The 18346-nt window shown below is 42.9% G+C and overlaps 2 protein-coding genes across 4 annotated transcripts; both read right to left on the bottom strand.

The window, feature by feature from the left end:
• Positions 1–73: 73 nt before the first annotated feature.
• On the bottom strand, positions 74–10940 carry LOC112571696 (putative acyl--CoA ligase YdaB). Of its 3 annotated transcripts, none has more exons than XM_025250913.1 (9): positions 10793–10940; positions 9946–10033; positions 8418–9299; positions 7477–7681; positions 6615–6952; positions 5734–5927; positions 5275–5514; positions 2242–2529; positions 74–736 (listed from the first exon to the last, which is right to left on the bottom strand). In XM_025250913.1, exons 5-9 carry the CDS (start codon positions 6853–6855, stop codon positions 596–598), a joined length of 1104 nt encoding a protein of 367 aa, XP_025106698.1. In that variant the 5' UTR covers positions 6856–6952; positions 7477–7681; positions 8418–9299; positions 9946–10033; positions 10793–10940; the 3' UTR covers positions 74–595. The 3 variants fall into 3 exon arrangements, with proteins under 3 accessions (XP_025106698.1, XP_025106697.1, XP_025106700.1); XM_025250912.1 differs by having other exon boundaries at positions 6615–6877; positions 10793–10939; XM_025250915.1 differs by having other exon boundaries at positions 6615–6877; positions 8423–9299; positions 10793–10939.
• Positions 10941–11562: 622 nt separating this feature from the next.
• On the bottom strand, positions 11563–17476 carry LOC112571697 (ankyrin repeat domain-containing protein 23-like). Its single transcript, XM_025250916.1, has 3 exons — positions 17178–17476; positions 14629–14852; positions 11563–13197 (listed from the first exon to the last, which is right to left on the bottom strand). Exons 1-3 carry the CDS (start codon positions 17435–17437, stop codon positions 13148–13150), a joined length of 534 nt encoding a protein of 177 aa, XP_025106701.1. The 5' UTR covers positions 17438–17476; the 3' UTR covers positions 11563–13147.
• Between the last annotated feature and the right edge of the window lie 870 nt (positions 17477–18346).

The raw sequence follows: 18346 nt of genomic DNA, 5'->3' as shown, positions 1-18346 counted from the left end.
CACACACACACAAGCACAAGCACACACACACACAAAAGCACAAGCACTCACACACAAACTCAAAGATGCGTCAAAATGAGTCAGCCTCCTTCATTTATTGGCCGTGTTCATTAGTGGCTGACACTCAGCTAAATTCAGTTTTTCATTAAGAGTGCTCAAATGTAACTCTGATGTTGACACGTGACTTCCGCAGACAAATTTCGTTCAAAGTTGTTTCAGTGGTCCTGGAATTACTGTAGCCAAGTCCGTAATATACAGGTGTACTCATCTCTACCGACATAAAGCTACGATGGAACTTTTATATACATGGTTGCACTCATTTGCATGTACTAACTAATTATAGCTGCATCTCAATTTATTTGAAAGGCCTGCGGTACTGATATATAGTTGCATCCAATTCGGATGTCTGCGGCTTTGATATATTTTGCACATAAATCTTTCAGCAATGTCTAATACTGATAAATACAGCTGTTTTTGATGATGGGGTGAAATGATGGACCTGCGGCGTTGGTTTTGTTTGTTTTGTGTTTAATGATGGGGTGTAATGATGGATCTGTGTGAAGCCCCACAACATTCATATCGGCTCTCCCTCCATCTACTGAAGTCGGCGCATCGCAATGAGCGCCAACTCATCTCTGTTTGCTTTGTCCGACTGGTTCTCAGGAAATTTGTCGAAGTGAAGATAGAATCGAGGTCGGGGGGATTTGAAAAAGTTGTTCTCCACGAATTCTCGAATCTGAAAAAAAAAAAAATATATGCGTAATGCAAGATCCTGATAAACAGACACCGGCAGGTAGGTAAACAGTTGGGATTTGAAAAAAAAAAAGAAGGTAAAGATCGTTCTCTAAAGACCAACCCATCTTTTCGGTAGGGGCGGTTCTGGTGGGAAATTTTCTGAAGGAGAGGCTGGTGGGTAGGACGGTTGTAGACAAAGACGAGTAGACGATCACACGTTTCAGGATCGTCAGTCACGTTTCTGGCGTGACAGGGTCACGTTTTGTCCCGAACCTCTTTGTGTGTGTGTGTGGGGTGTTCTGCTCTATACAATCAGTTTCTTGAAATTTTATATTTATTTTGTTTTGTGTTTGTACGAGTGCTGAGCTAAATATTTAAGAATATTTTTTTCTGACGTTGGGTATTCTACGTCATCGTGACATGATCTTTGTGAGGTGACTGGAGGTACCTAAACTTTTAACTCTTCTGTGTCTCCATATAAATATGTAGTACTGACAGAGGTGGAAATCAAACTCAGAGACTGAGCTTCGAGTGTCCCTTCCGTAATGACGCTATGTCTCCAGTAAAAGGTCAGTGAACGTAGCTCACCCCGACTAGAACAAGGCAGATCCCAACCCTTTCCTTCAACCGGCATTACCTCTCTAAAAAATTAGGTAGGAACAGATTCTTACAGAGCAGCTTTCAGGCTGGCAAGCGGTAACGAGAAGGAACTTTTCTAACCATAGGACCAATCAGACCTCGAACCGACGACCTTTTCACTCCGCAGTTAAGCACATTAAACATTAATCGGCGTTGTCTCTCCATTTTTCCTTCACTATGACCTCTTGGTTATGGGATTTAAAAAATTTTTTTATCTTAATAATTAGTCCAAGTGTAAGCTACTGTATTCGAGTTTGCATCGTGGTGAAGATAAGGGTTCAGAGAATACATTTATCTCTAAGGCTCGCTTGTCGACGGTCCACTGGCAAGATGGCGACATGAGGACGGTAATCACTGAATGCTCACTGTCCCTACATTTTAACTTAATCTTGGGGAGTGAAAATCTGGAGAAAGAAAATCTGAGAACGAAAATAGATCGGGCTGAACATATCCTTTGTGCCCCGTGTGACGCCGTGACAGGAGCGAAACAGAAACATGAGGGAAATTTCTATGAAGGGCTAGACGCATGGAAATGAGTTTTGACCTGACGACAGGTGAGCACATGAGGTCAGAAGGTTTGAGGAGAGAGCTGCACCCAGGTAGTCGTAAGGGTGGAGGAAAAGTTGAGGTGGATTTACGAAAAGGAGGGGAAAAAACTCAATTGAAGTGAAAGGTTTTGCTGCTCTGAAGGTTATGACATGATGCAGATAACTAGAAGATTATGCGCTCTGTCTGTGTGTTTGTGTGTGTGTGTGTGTGAGAGAGAGAGGTGTCTAAGTGAGAGAGAGAGAGAGACGAGAAATATGTCTTCGTCAAAACTAACAATTCCAAAAATCACATGAGCACCTTCACTGTCAAGCAACTTACAGTGGTCATCGTGAGATCTTTATTCGAGGTCAAGACGCATGCGCAGATCTCCTGGTGCAATTTCTCGTGGGGGATGCCAACGACTATTGCCTGCACCACACCAGGACACTTCTCGATGGCGGCCTCCAGCCAGGCCGGGTAAAAGCTGAGACTGCCACGAGTGATGATGTCATGGCGACGTCCCTCCACGAACAGCATGTCTCCCATCAGCCACCCGAGGTCGTTTGTTTTGAAGTAACCATCTTTAGTGAAGCAAGCATCCGTGGCCTCCAAGTCGTGAGCATACCCCTACACAGAACAGACAAAAAAAAAAAAATAAATAAATATAAAAGTAAAAGATAATAATTTCGTTTTTCATTCATGTTTAGAAAGTGGACAAAGTATTTCTTTTAAACAGTCGACCGATTTGTTTTATGTAGTATGACAAATCAATCAACAATTAAATTAACAATTAAATTGGACTTAATATTAATGTGAGGTTTTGCTAATACTTAAACTGACGAATCGTTTAGTCCACGAAAATAAGGTATTTAGGTCACACGTCCTCAAAATTTTCGGAAACTCGTTGATCAACACCGAGGCATTTCACTTGTAGTTTCGGTTCGTCTTCTGTCACTGGAAGATATCCATGCTGTCACCTATTAAAAAGCACCTGGCATTGCGAAAAGAAAGACATTTTTATGTATGTTGTTTAATGGTCAATGCAAACCTTTTCCTATGTGCTTCGTTCCACAATATTTTTTTCTTTACTGGTAAAAAAACCCAGTGAATCATTGCACCTTTTGTGTACGGCTCTAGGGAAGGCTTCGTCTTGTCACCTGTCGCCGCCACCTTGATAGTTATTTGTTGTTGACACTTACAACACTGCTGTTTACCTTCCTTCTTCCCTGCCCTACCTAGAAAGTCTCGTTACCGCAGGCTACTCCTCCCCTTCCCAAACACAACAACAAAACATAAGTTTCTTATAATGTTGCAACGGCTACAGCTACCTGCCCCCTGCTTCCGGTTTAGTCATAAAGCAGTTGGGACATGGCAGCAAGAAAAGAAAAGTTAATCTGAACGACACGAGCTGCGTTCTGCGTGTAGTCAGGAAGAATGGAAGGAACTGAATGAATGAATGAAGTTCATGTCTTTATACCGGCCCGAAGTAGTTCTACCTGGTCTTGACATTTTCGAAGAACACGTAATGTGTTCTCGGCTACATGCCGTGGAAGGGAATCATCTGCAATAAAATATCTTCCTGGTATATGAAGAGTAGAAGTTTCCTAACGTCATCTGTCACACTGGGAGATTTTTATTGACTTTGTGACTCGTGATCCGTGACACGGTCTTTGAAGTCTTTCTGGGTGTGGACGCATTGTGGGGCTGGGATACGTCGAACTGCATTTCAGAACTGAGGAAAAATTAAGGAAACAGGATCTGAGTATGCTTTCTTTCTCTCCCTTCCACCTTTTGTATCCCCTTTTTCTCTCCAAAGCCCCATGAAGACGGAAGCAGTGGATTGGATCACTCAGTTACTGATCTAGTCCCCCCAACCCACCCACCTATCGTATCCTCCCCATCAGCTGGTGTTTTTTTAATTTTTTTCCTCTACTTGGTTTTCTCACTACCCACTTTCCTGCTTCCTCTTCACATACCTCCACCTTTTCTTTCCTTCTTGACTTCGTTTTAGACGCTAAGCATGTCTTTCTTTCTTTGACTCTACCCTCGTCCCTTCTCAACCGTTACGTAAAAATGAGTTTAAAACTTTCCTGATAGCTACAGGGTGATATTACTTTTTAATTATTTGCAGTAAAATTTATATTTTATTGCTGACTAAGAGAATTACACCGTTTATTTAATAAGTGAAATAGTAGTGCAAAAAAAAAAAAAAACAGGATTAGGAAAAATCCCCAAATAAATTAAGAGTAACAGACTGTTACAATTAGGATTTGGAACAATACGATTAACAGCAATGAATTCTTCTCTGAATAATGTGTATTCAAGTCTAAAAATACTTCTAAGCAATTACCTCTCAGATCTGAAGCACTTCGGCAAGAGAGAGAGAGAGAGGCCTTGATTAACCTTAGAGTAGGGATAACGACTGTTGTGTCATTAATTTTATTGATTTTAGTTTTATTGATTTCAATGACACTGTGTATGTGGATACAATCCTCTTCTTCTGTAATCTTACTATTATGGATATAATCTCTCTTGAAATTAACCTGTATCCTGCTCAATCACAATTCCGAGTTCCAGATCTGATTCGTTATCCCCACCCCATCTCTCTCTCTATATTTTTTCTCTCTTTCTTTCTCTCTCTCTTTCTCTCTTTCTTCTCTCTTTCTCTCTCTCTTTCTCTCTTTCTCTCTCTCTCTTTCTCTCTCTCTTTCTCTCTCTCTCTTTCTCTCTCTCTACCTTGTTTCTTGAAAATGGAGGAACTCCCAGACTGTTGCACTCTTGTTCGAAATGAAAGGTTACATGTTCCAGGCTCGTTTACGCCGATTTTGAAATCTTTTCCCTGTTCCCTTTCCCCGCCTTTTTGAACACACACCAGGCATTGTCACCTGGTTAAACCACTTGTCATTGCCTTCCCTTGTGCCACTAAACTATAGGACCTCTTTCTTTCTTTTTTCTTTTATTTACCTATTCTACCTTCCTTTCACTAAAAGGTATACTGTAGGAAAACTCAGATTAACCGCTAGTTAAATTGCACGAGACTCATCTTCAGTGAATTATGTCTAAATATGTGAATATTTATATGCCAGCGTCATTCAGAATTTCCCTACCACGACCACTGCCCCGCCACACATAAAAAAGAAAAAAATTTTAGAGGAAACATCGTCAAATGCAATGCAAGCCTTCCGAAAAATCTCTGTCTTCACGCAAACGATAGGGGAGTGACAAAGGTAAGCATCATGACTGAAAAAAAAGAGAAAGAAAGAAAAATCGCAAGAGAAAAAAAGAGTCAGAAACACGAACAGCAAACAAATGGATCGCCTTAGCAACAAAAGCAACAGCAGTCGCAACTTTGCAGAGAGGAGCGAGACTCACCCTGAAAATCAACGGGGTGCGTATCTCCACGTTTCCCTTGATCCCGTTGGGCACGGGCACCCCGATGTCGTTGACGATGCGAACCTGCACGCTGGGGATGGGAGCGCCCACGCAGCAGTCCCGGAATTCCTTGGCCTTGGTTACCATCCACAGGGTGGTGAGGAAGAGTTCAGCGGTGACCAGGGACACCACTGCCACGTGACCGATGTTCAGCGCCGCTTCGATCGTCGGGAGGTTGACCTGCAGATGCAGAGCGACATCCTCAATCTCTTCTACCCGCGGACAAAGTTCAGGTCATAAGCGCAGCCAGATCACGCACTGATGACATCTAAGTAACAAAATGTTTGAAATGTTAATGTTCTTTACAGAAATAACAGTTATAATCGCAGACCAAACCAAGCTGTCGGCATGTAAGTCCTTCAAAATGATCCGAAGACCTGTGGAAAGCGTTTCGCTCACCTTTTCACCCGTGACCCCGATGAACATGATTTTCTGCGCAGTTTCCGTTTGGACGAACTTTTTGGCCACTTGGAGGATGAGGTACGGGGGGATAACGGCGCTGGTGCATTGCTCCTCCCACAGAGCCAGACACACAAACTCGGCCATGTCCATTGGCGTGCCTGCCCGGGCGTCCATCACAACTCGCTTCATTCCTGAAAACCCATCCCAAGTCACTCAGAACCTAAAGACGTGGGGCAAGTTTGAATGTTTGTACATATAATGGGAGGCAACTTGCATGTTATTAGTGTCTCTCTTCTACTCCGTGGAGACTCAGAACTTAGAGGCCTGGGGCAGCTGTTCGTATAGTCTCAACTCTTGTTTGTGTCTTGCAATGAAATGCCCCAAATCTTCATAATGTCTGTTAGAATATGCAGATGGTGTATTGAAATATGCAGCTTGTGTTATATCACTAAAATGGTAGGAAATGTAGCTTATCTATCACCATACGGAAAATGCATTAGTAATTAATTATCTCAGGAATTAATTCATTACTAGTTTTTTTTCTTGAAAGACCTCTCTCTCTTTAAATTTACTCATGTAAGTAGAAGTCTGTTTATAGTCTAAACTGATTTGATCACTCATCAAGACTAGAAATTATTAGATTAACAAGCAAAAGCTACTGATTGGAAACAATCAGAGTAATGTTATAAATAAATCTAGGTAGAGAATTTGTGTATAGATCTGTGTCTAAAATAACCTAACCTAATTTTGCAGGAATACAGGTCATAAATCAATGGCATATCTGCAAGAGCAAGATTTTAATATTCTTAATTAGTCCAATTAACACCCTTTTATAAGAACTATTTTTAAAAGGGTAATACTCGCATGTCTCCACCCACCGGTGTACAAGGACAGCCCAATGTGCCCGATGGCCGAGCCGAAAGGTGAGTTGAGGAAGAAGCCTTGTGTGGTGGAGGTGGTGCGGGGCACCATGACCCGCGAGAAGGCGACGATGTTGCGGTGCGAGTGCAGCACCAGACGATGATGACCCGCGGCGCCAGTCGTGGTGATGATGGCGCAGGGGTCTTGCGGCTGCGGCTCTGGAGTGCCTTCGAACGTGTCGAAATACCAGTGGTTCATGTCGAAGATCAGATCACCGGCCCTGCCGACCCACCAAAGTCTTCATCACCTCGATGCATTCATTGCTCGCTTCCTTGCTGATTTGTTTGTTGTGGCGCTGGAGTAGGCAATCAGTGCGTCCAGTTTTGTTGTTGTTTGTTTTTAGAAAGTAAAGGATTGGGAAAGGTGAGGTCCGTCGTTTGTTTACCTCTCTTTACAGGTAACGGGTCGGATGGGGAAAATATTGTAACCTTTCTTGTTTATTTTATGTTTCAAGAGGTGGGGTATAGAAAAAGGGTGTAATAAATGTTTTTTTATAACCATGTGATTTATAGAGCACATAATCAAATTCACGAAGGAGAATGATTTCAGCGTTTGAGACAAGTAGGAAACATGGTCAGTATACCGAAGGAGAAACAATGGTGCAGACAAGGAATAGAGGATGAACAAAGAAGACGCAAAGAGAAATCAGGAGAACGAACAGTAAGGATAGATATCATCAGAAATCTGCAGAGAAGCAGGCGGACTAGTCACACGCACACGCACACGCACACGCACACGCACACGCATGGGAGTTTGGGAGGTACATCCGAAATCTCGCCGATCCACAACTAGAGTGCCTTGAGAAAGCAGCAACTATACCGATAGGTCGACGCCTCCGGATGCGAAGAAAAAGGCGTAAGTGCGGCATCTGGCAGGACGTGGCCTGGCCATTGTAGTCGAGCAGCTGGATGTAGGTCTTCAGCTTGGTCCACCTGCCCTTGTAGTAATCGATGTCCATCAACAGCGCCACCGCTCTCGACCGCTGCATCACAGACACCAGGTCACTGACCTCGTCACCCGGCATCTGCAATAGAAGAGCAGTGACGGTGACTAGAGACCAGTTCCAGGTGCTAGAGCGATGACAACGGTGATTAGAGACGGGTTACGGGTGCTAGATCAGTGACAACAGTAATTAGAAACAGGTTAAAAGTGATGGAGGAGAGCTAAGGCCTAGTGGCAGGGTGCTGCAGGAAAGACTATCCAAGACATTATATGCCAGATGAGACAAGGCTCTGTTGGGTAGAGACTAGAGTCGTTGTGCTACAGGAGTTCCCACCTATACACGGCTGGACTGATTAGAAACGACCGTATTCAAGATATTTCCTTGACTGCCAAGTGAAGCAATGAGCAACTTTATTAAAGGGAGACAACCACTTATCAACAGCCACCAAAGCATACGGAGTAGTCTCCCCTGTAACAATGCTCGCCTGTTCTGATAACTTCCACACAGCTATACACGACTCACGAAGACACACACACACTCTCTCTCACACACACTAACACACACACACACACACACACACACACACACACACACACACACACACACACACACACACACACACACACACACACACACACACACACAGTACAATACAAACTGGCCACAGCATCAGTCATCAAGATAAGACAACCTAAGGACATCGAGCTTCGTAGGCGGGTAAATCCCTTGCCATAGCATGGTTCATATGGGTCAGGAAGTCCATAAAGAGCACAACACAACTCATCCAACCCTTCATGTAGTATCAAATGAAAATAACCTCACAAACACCGTTGACGACGATGCCGCACAAGAACATGATACCGCAGTCGACGATGGCGCGTTCAGGTGAGTTGGGCACCATCACCACCACCGCTTCCCCGCGCCGAATCCCGTGATCCTTGAGGACCTTGGCGTAGCGCCGTGAGTACTGGTACAGGTCCGAGAAAGACAGCATGGTGCGACCTTTCAATGAGGGCGATCGGAAGACTATCGCTGGCCGGTTAGGGTCCTGGGTGGCCCAGTACCGGATGACTGCCGTCAAAGTACCACATTTTTCCTTGGGAGGCGGCATGCTCGGGTCCCATTCCGGGGGAACGAAGGGGGTAGTGACGACCTTGGGGGGAAACGGAAAAGGGGGTTCAAAGATGGGTAGGTCTTCGGAGACTGAAGGCGACGGGGAACTTTGTTCTTTTTGTTCTTCTGTTTCTTCTTCTGTTTGTTCTTTTGTTTGTTCTTCTGTTTGTTCTTCTGTTTGTTTTTCTGTTTCCAAGTTCTCCTGGTTGGCAAGCTCTTCTGACACCAGATCCTTGTTCTGGCCATCACCCTCCATGGCTGGATCGCTTGGACTTGGGGATGTTGCCTACGAGTTAAGGCGTTTTGTTTTGTTTTGTTTTGTTTTGTTTTGTTTTGTTTTGTTTTGTTTTGTTTTTCAAAGAGTTTTGCCTAGCAGGAGAAGCACTAATCTCTTATCTTCTCCTCTTGCTGCTGTTGCCTGTGCGGCTGGTGTTTTTGGATCGCCGCAGTTGCTGTGATGCTCGTGGGGCGAGCTTTGGCTGCTGAGATGGTGCCTGTGGTTGAGGTCCTTGTGGCAACGGATTTGGGTAAGGGTAAGGGGGAGGGTAAGGGGGAGGGTAATACGGAACTGGCGGCGGGAAGACCACTGCAACAACAATGGGGGATGCGGTAAGGGTTGAAAGGATTCAGTTTAAATAGCCTCAATTCAACGGTTGGTCGGTCCGTCATGACGTCACGTTGGTATACAGTTGCACCTAATTAACTAGGGCATACCTTGCAGGTCGGTAGCCAGACGTCCCCGCTAAGTGAGATTCATGGTCACTATTCATGGAATGATCGACATACTTATAAACAAAAACGAGTTTTACAAATTCACTTGGAAAAATTTTTGCGCTTCACCAGACCTTTAATACTTTCCTCTCGTTACATTTACATTAGGCCTTGAAATCCTTGAAACTCATCGCGAGAACTTGGAAAATCTTAAAAGTTATCATCTTTTGCTAGAAAATGATCATAGAAATTTTACCATCATGTCAACAAGGTCTTTTCAGAGATAAATATTACAGTAAATGAAAAAGACAGCTTTGACCGACAACAAAACAAACAAAAATGTTTCGCCTACAGGTAAGCAACATGCCAAAAAAGACTCTTGCCGGCAACAATCTTTGACAGTACAACGAACTGTAGGTTGCTGCCATTGTGTTCAGTTTGTTTAGACAGAAGTGATTTCTAATTACTTTTACAAGAACAATTAAGAAGCAGATAAAGTAAAGAAGAGGTTGGAAACCTACTGGGCAATCTTTAGCTTGTTCACAGAAGGTTCTGGTGAATGTCCAATGTGGACTCCCCAACAAGAAGGGCTGAGTGCCTTTGTGAAATCTGCACATATAAAAAAGTGTGTGAACGAACATTTCTCTTCTGTAAACAAATGAAGCATGTATAAAAATGACGGCGCTGCTAAAGATGCTTCTGTATCAGGATGCGACAGTTGAAGATGTACTCAACTGTACAAATAGTCAGAGTGATTAGAGTGATTACAAACAGCACAAGGCAAGCACGTTTCACACAGTCGCTTCTCATTCACTTTCACTTCTCTTGTCTTCCCTCTCTCATCTCCTTTCTTATCTTCCTCTCCTTTCTCTTTCTTTCCTACCCGCTCTCACGCCCATTTACTTTTGTAAAAATTATACGACATAATCATAAGAGGTGAAAAGTCTGACCTGTTCACATTAGCTAGTTTCATTTACATGTCACGGCACACACGACCTGGTCTGAAGCTTGCCTGTTTTTGTTTGTTTTTTGTTTGTTTGGTTGGTTTTTTTTTTTTTTTTTGGTTGGTTGGTTTTTTTGTTTGTTTGTTTGTTTTTTGCTTATTTTTCCTGAAAGCATTTTCTCGGCGGTGGTGCTAATGAGATTCTGAAGTACTTGCAGTTTAACTTAGTTTGGATGGTTGACTAGATTTGTTCTGTATTTCTTCCCCGTCAAAAAATACTTACTGTGTGGTGAGCACAGGTCCTTCTGTACAATGACTATCATTGCTCTATCGCTGACATTTGCTGCTGATGCCAGCAAAACAAACAAAGTAAAGAGTCGTGAATGCTTTGACTTAGTTTAAAGTAACTCAAGATGCAGGATTACCTCCAGAAGACCCGGACAGAAGCCGTCAGCAAGATGAGAGGTCGGCCTGCGTTGTTCCTCCACGACCACTGATCGCCGTTGGTGACGAGCTTGAGAGAGTCACGTGACTTTTACGTCTCTAGCGTGACGCAACATGACAATGACGCAGTACTTTAGTGACGACAATTCTCTTTGGAAACTTTGGAGCCAATGGAGAACTTTCATCGTCATCAATGCTTTGATCGACGTATTTGATTGCTTATCAATTCTGCTCCAGTCCAGTGACTGTAGATGTGTCTCATCGACATTTGGTCTGTCATCTGGCAGAAGAACGACGTGGGATTCCATGACACTTCATAGAGCCATAGAATTTTGTCTGTCTTCTGTTTTTGTGTCTGTAATGAGCGGGCACCCTGGCTTTGTCTGGAATACCACGCTATAAATGCTCACATCATCATCATCATCATCATCATCATCATCATCATCATCATCATTCATTTCCCCTATCTGCCGCCTGCACTGCTTGACATTTTCCTATAAAATTTCATGCCAGCAATCCCCTATAACTCTATACACAGAGAGGAAGAGAGAGAAAGGGAAAAAAATAGGGGAAAAAAAGAGATGAACAAATTCTCTAACGTCTGTAAATTAATCTGAGATTTTGGAACACAGCGTTTCTTGGTCTTGGAAATTTCTGACACAAAGTGGGAAACAACTATCTAAATTTTCTCTCTTTCTTAATTTCTCTCTCTCTCACACACACACACAACCACATGCAAATGCAATCTAGATTTTGTTTCCTTCAATAATTTATTTTTTGCCTGAACATAGCAGCCAGACTGGCTCTGATCACAACATGCTAAATAAATACATTTGCAACAGAACAAAGGTTTGAGTACAAACATGTCACCAAGTCACACACATAAACCGTTCAGTACTCCAGTCACCGCACAACACACTTCGTTTCACCTGTAGTCTCGCCTCAAGCTGAGATCACATCGGTGCTTCAAGAGATCACAGCAAGTGATTCACATGAACTGTTTCTTTTTTTGTTTGCTAGTTTTTGAAAGCACAATGTACACCTTGAGTTTGAAAATAAACTCATGAGGCCCTGTGCTAAGGTTGACACGGGTTCCCCATCATTATTGTCTTCTTACGCGAGTAATTAAAAATACAAACAGTTGGTTGAAACTGATAATTAGTGACAACTTATCAAAGAGGTCCTTAGTCATGGATAGAAGGGGACAAGGGGGTAAGGAATATATAATTCAAACAACACAAATGTTTGAACTCACAACATTAACAAGTGGTTTATAGGCAGCAAACATCACAGACTTCGCTCTCTCGGAATGTATTGCCTGCGAACCCTTAGAGGTTTGATTTCATCATTCATTCTGCCTCAGAAAACCCACATTTTGAGCAGATGTCAGTAACCTTAGTTGTAAAAATGATTGCTTCAAGGGAGGTAATGAAAACTATGCTCTCACTCTCACACACACAGATTTATTCCCCTTACATTTGGGGACCGGATCCCGCACGCGGCTAATTAAGACTATTTTACATTATTTAACTGTTTATGTACTGATATTTGTCTCTGCCACAAACATGATGAGCATGATGAGGTATCTCACAGTTATAATTCTATATTCTGATAGTCTAAATAAAGTAAATGTATCAACAGGTAATCATCATACTGACGAGTCATGGACAATTAATGGCAAGTGAAAGCGCTTCAGCATGTTTTGTAGTAGTCACCACACTCACTTTTACTTACAGCAAAGTTTGTAAACTCAGACTACGACAAACATTGTCGAGTAACTTTACCTCTAATCAGTCAAGTAACAACGACATTCTCACATCAGTTCACAAACTCGGATACATGTCTCTCTTTCTCTCTCTCTCACACACACACAACGACTTGGCCTGTCTTACTCACAAACTCCATTTTTCGTAAATCTAAAATAATCTGAGGTGTTTACTGGATAAGTACTGGTAAAAACTGATTGGCCAACAGACACCTAATGATATTAATTGTTTCGATATAAAGTTAGTTCACAGGTATATTGAGTCTCGGGATAGAATGCTTCTTGGTCGTGGAGCTCTCCGAGACAAAAGACAAGTCGTTGGAAACCACCAGTGAGAGGTCGTCCGTTGCCAGGGAGACGGCGGTGTCTGGGATGGTGCTGCACACGGCGGTTTTGGACGGAAAAGCACACAGCCCGTTGGCGTGGAAGTCGCCGCTGTGCAATGTGTCCGGAAGGTCGATGCGGCTGTCCACGCTGCACTCGTCGTAGGAACTCTCGCGGGAGAGGCTGTCGTAGCCAGCGATGTCGCCACTGGAATTTCGGCGTTCGAAGCCTGGAGGAAGAAGATACGTCATCGGGTTAGACCCGACTGATGTGGTGGGTTTCGGTGATTTGCTTTACCTGCAACCAAAAATAAAAAATTTTTGTAAAAAAATATGTTTTGTTCAAGTCCTGATTTGAAAAGAAATCATGTTCTGCAGTATTACTCGTTCTTTTTGTAGGTATACATGGGGTTTGCAACACGAAGTTTCCTTAACTGGTTAGCTAAGTTTAAGCTTAGGAAGACTTGTAAAGCGCACTAACCCCGAGAATACAGATAGGACCCACTCTCGGGTGGGGAGGGAAAGAACGGAGTACCATGCTGTTCTATAAATACATCCAATTATTACTTCTTAAATTAATCATTCTTTCTTGAAAATACTTTAATTCTAATAGTCTAGCTTTGCCTTTGCGCGTATGAAACATATTAAAATAGGACTAGTTCCACACCCAGCACTGTAGTATCCCTTTCTGTGAAAATAACACAAACTTTGCCAGCTTTAAACAGAATTCCGACAACTCTCGTCTACCCAAGAAAGAAAACAAAATGTAGATTCATGTTAAATGTCTCTTTTTCCCTAACAAGGACCTCCGCGACCTGATTCTGTTTAATGATAACACTTTTCAGCCAGTCGGTGACTAGTACAAACCCACTACCACAGCTTCGTCTAGCTGCCCTTGCTTACAACAAACTCGGTCACTCGGACTTCTCTTCTGACTATCCTCTTCCTTAATTTCCTGCTTTGCGTGGCGGACCTGACTGACGAGTTGTAGATGAAGGGACGAGTTTCCAGTAAAAGGAACACTGGTTCCCACAAAACGCGGCAGCGCGGAACTACCACATCAGACGGAACTTGTCATCGCAAGCCTGACTCTTCACGCCGAACGGTTTAATTAATGCTGGGAGTGACAGATAGAGATAATAAATTGGCATGGTGGGTAAGAGGATGGAAAAGGGATGAGAGGATACAGCGGGATATCTCTTGAACCGGAGGTATGTCGGCGAAACCTGCTGTGTATATGTATATCGTGGTAACCTTGTTAAAAATATTTTTAAAACGTTTGTTGTGAATGCCAGCTACTCACCCATCCCACTTTTATGGCGATTACTGAGAAACCGGGCACAGCCTCATTTGTGTATGCGGATGCAAGTATACTGAAATACTACACCGCTGCCTTTTACCAAATAGCTTAAATATGAGCGATACTATTTTTTAAGACTACTTGGTTTTCCTCCCTCCTCCACTTTCTCTCTCTCCCCTCCCCTCTCCAACTCCCCTACTCATGCCATACCGTGTTCCAGTTAGCATAGCGGGATTTTGACACCAATACAGCGAGAATCACATGGCCGGGGTTCAAATCTCGGTTTGGGCATGATGTTTTTTTTATTTATTTTTTTTTTTTTTTACATGGAGGCTACTTTGTAATGATATATCCTTAATTGCTGATATGCCATACAACACTACCTCCCTCTCCCTCTCCCTCCCAACACAGACCACAACTGCTACTTACAGTTTTGATTGGCGGCGTCCAGCAGTGGCAGGAGGTCGAAGTGACCCTGGCGCTCGGCGTCGTCGTAAGGTGTGCGGAACCTGGCGTTGGTCATCTCCAGGTCAGCTCCGGCCTCCACCAGGACTTTGACAGCCTCCCGGTGTCCTCGGTACGCCGCCAGGTGGCAGGGCGTGTCCCCACTCGTCGTCTGCGCGTTCACGTCTGCGCCATGTTGGATTAGCAATCTAACGAGTGAGACAAACAAAAAATTTGTAGAAAAATGGAAAAAATCTCGGAATCGTAAAGAAATACATATACAACAAAATTATGCATATTTGAAATCAGTAACACACCAAGCACTCGGTGTATTCACATCCCTTAATTAGAGTTGTTTTCGAGGGAGGCTGCTTTTCCATTGCTTGCAACAGATGTGCACCAACAAGGCAGGACTTTGTCAAATTAACGGTCGTTTGTTTGTGAGGCACTCTGCGGATGTAGATTGTTTATACATCATTATACGGCCTACAGTTTTATTAATTAAAGACAATGGACGCCTTTTACCATATGTTGCTGTGTAGTTTATCAGTAAATAATCAGAACACCATGGAATGTAAGCAGAAATGTTGTTTGCTGCCCCCACAAAAAATGTTTGGCCGATCCCAGAAACGGGGATGGGGTTGGTGGGGCTGGTGGAGGCGGGGGTCGCTGTAGTTCTCAGTACACATAGGCCACGGATAATTAATGTTAGTGTAATAGCACCAATCACCAGATTGTGTTACAGAGGGCACCAAGCCTCACCCTCACCCGCGTTTCTGTTTTGATTGGTTGAGAAACAAAGGGGATGTGTACCGAGTAAGTATTCATGAACTGAGCGAATGCCTCTGATTTTTTTCTTCATCTTCTTGGGATATAGGGGCAGGGAGGTTATTACCCTTCAGCGTGTGAGAAATGAAAGGGCTGGGAGTTCAAAGTTCACCAACTACCCACCAGCTGAGGATTGCCGAGGATATTTTAAGAAAAAAATCCATCTGTTCTGACTCTCGGATATTGTTTCTCTTTGAATAATGTTCACTGTCAGCTGTTGCCACGTCACCGGTCGCTCGTTTCCGCGTTCAGGTCTTCAGCGAAAGAAAGAAAAAAAAGTTGACCGAGTCAACTCAGTTTTTGTTAGTCCGCAGTCACTATGATGACACACTGGGGCGGGAAACACTTCCTTCAAACTGCCATGTAAGTCGTCAGAATAAAAACCCTCCACTTCTCCCAGTCGATTTCTGATACTATAAACTACACTTTTTTTCTTCCTCTTTCTCTCTTTTTTTTTTTTTTTTGTATGCTTTTACAAAAAAAAAAAAAAATGAAGTTCAAAGTCCCACACGTGAAACATATTACTAATAAAGATCCCGTTTCCAAGGAATAAAGTAAGAGGGAACTAAAAACAAGCAAATACTGAAAATTGATAGATAAAAAGTAACACTGTGTTCTTGGTTTAGACCAGTTAAGATTAGAGTGTATGTGTGTGGAGAGTAAAGATTGCTCCATGTTGTATATATATATACAGTATACAGCAGACCGAGTGTCCAAGATGAATGACAGTTCCGGCTGCATCTCACTGGATCCTAATACGGCCCATCCCACACAAACATTACATCTCAACAGGTGTATACAAGCTTCGTGCACAACTGCAGGTCCACAAAGTTTATGTCCGTGTGTGCATAGTGTATGTGTGTGTGAGTGAGTGAGAGAGAACAACTCGGTTGGAACTATTTATGAGTCCGTGTGACGATACACGTGAATGTATTTAAAATATCAGGCACCTTTTTCCATTGAAAATTTAGTAGTAGGCCTCCAGTGCATCCTAGGATACATTTACTCAACACACCCAAGGAAGGGAGGGAATGAATGAACAGTGTCGGATGAATGGAAAGAAAGACTAGAAGGATAAAGGAAAGGTGTCTAAAGAAACCAAGCGATGAGTCACAGAACTTGCATAACAACTCTTGTGCATAAACAAGAACCCAGGAATCTTTGCGTGGGAAATTTAATGTTCTCTCCATAAGTTCTTTTCATTCGTTCATTCGTATTCCTCTATGTGGTTTTCATTTCATTCCCCAAGTTCGTTTTTTTCATTCTTTTCTTCTCACTTTTTTCTCGTTTTTTTCTCTCTGAATTTTTCTTTCTTGCTTTCTTTTCTTTATCTCACTCATCTTTGAATTGGACATTTCATCTCTCTTTCCTTATATTTGTTTGTCAGTCTGCTTCTTTCAAAAACTGCATCTTTCGTCCTTTCTATATTAATTTCTTCTTGTCTTCTCATCCTTTATTCACTCAAACTTTCGTCCCATCTGTTCAGAGCTATCATTACTCAGTCACCAAGCAATGCCCACTTGTTATTATCTAAAACTAATACAAATACTTAGGCTGTTCTAACGCAAGAGGTTGTTGGAATATCAAGAAATAAAAAAAAATGATTCATGCAGAATGTTTCTAGACACATGAAAATAGACTGCTTATCTTAACATCTCATATCGCTGTATGTATTTATCTACCCAAGCCATGTCAAAGTGCCCTACCTCATGATGTGGTAGCGATTACGGTCCGCTGCAGCCAGCAGTGGCGTGGCATTGTAACTGTTTCTGGCATTGACACTGGCACCTTTCGTCATGAGCAACTGTACAAGTTCCAGAAACCCTTTGGCACAGGCCCAGAACAGCGCCGTTCCATCCCTCCTGACCGTTTGACAATCCACACAGCCGTACTTTTCGATGAGAAGAAAATATTTCGCTTGTTCGACATCACCCTTCTTGATCGCTTCGATTAGATGTCGAGCCATCGCTCTCTGATAACCTGCTGAAAACAAATCGTCGCTCTTCAGTCTATATACACACGCAAACAGTCTCCACAAACAACGTTTAAGAGCGAGATTGTGATTGGCTGATGCGTCGGCCAATGAAATTGCCGTTTAGGGGAAGCAAAAGCCGGAAGTAGTCCAACAACTAACTGTACACATTTTATACAACAGCTGCTGGTGATGCTCCGCCGCTCCCCTCCCTCTCTCCCTCCACTTCATATACACACTCGGAAAGCTGTTGTGTGTTGCGAGGCGAAGCGACGAGTCTGGCGATGGCGCCGCCTACACGTCTGAGGATTGCGAGTCGCTGCTCGACTGTCGTGTCTGCGCGTGTGTACTTCCTGGTCGGAGCTGGCAGCACGCGCACAGCTTGGCACGTGCACGGAGCGAGGTTTGCTGTCTGTTGATGTAAAGACCGAATTATTTTATTCATTACGTCCTTGAAGCTCTGCTTGCAGCTGAGCAGACATGCATGACCTAATCAAGCTCACCGAAATGAGGAAGAACAACAACAACAACAAACAGCAATATGGCGACGGCTCGTCCAGTAACATAATGAGTTAAATTCTTACTCTTGGTAGCATGGACTGCAAGATTAGTATCGTGCACTTTTATTTCTCTATTTTTTTTTTCTGTGCGTGATTGATTGTCTTGTATGAAGTGGGAAGCTCGAACCTTAAGGAAAGTGAGCGGTGCAGTGAATCAATTTCGTATTTTTATTTCGGTCAAAGCAACAAACGTTGATGAAAAAAAAAAATTTTTGTATGAAAATAAAACGTTGATGAAAATAATTTGTTATGACACTACAATGAGAATATTACATTAAAAAATATTCGACAATGGAGATCAGGTTAGTTTATTGATAAAAATCATGTCACGATGACAAGTAAA

This window comes from Pomacea canaliculata, linkage group LG9 (assembly GCF_003073045.1).
Source record: "Pomacea canaliculata isolate SZHN2017 linkage group LG9, ASM307304v1, whole genome shotgun sequence".
Taxonomy (NCBI): Eukaryota; Metazoa; Mollusca; class Gastropoda; order Architaenioglossa; family Ampullariidae; genus Pomacea; species Pomacea canaliculata.
The sequence above is the reverse complement of the archived record's forward strand: the minus strand, read 5'-3'. Positions and strand labels throughout refer to the sequence as shown.

Excerpts from the sequence above, each read along its gene's own strand:
- LOC112571697 (XM_025250916.1), bottom strand. The coding sequence starts at position 17,437 with ATGGCTCGACATCTAATCGAAGCGATCAAGAAGGGTGATGTCGAACAA. Across the intron at positions 14,853-17,177 it reads AATCGCTACCACATCATGAG|ATTGCTAATCCAACATGGCG; the intron begins GTAGGGCACTTT and ends CTCACTCGTTAG. Across the intron at positions 13,198-14,628 it reads GGACGCCGCCAATCAAAACT|GTAAAGCAAATCACCGAAAC; the intron begins GTAAGTAGCAGT and ends TTTTGGTTGCAG.
- LOC112571696 (XM_025250913.1), bottom strand. The coding sequence starts at position 6,855 with ATGAACCACTGGTATTTCGACACGTTCGAAGGCACTCCAGAGCCGCAG. Across the intron at positions 5,928-6,614 it reads TGGGCTGTCCTTGTACACCG|GAATGAAGCGAGTTGTGATG; the intron begins GTGGGTGGAGAC and ends ATGGGTTTTCAG. Across the intron at positions 5,515-5,733 it reads TCGGGGTCACGGGTGAAAAG|GTCAACCTCCCGACGATCGA; the intron begins GTGAGCGAAACG and ends CTGCATCTGCAG.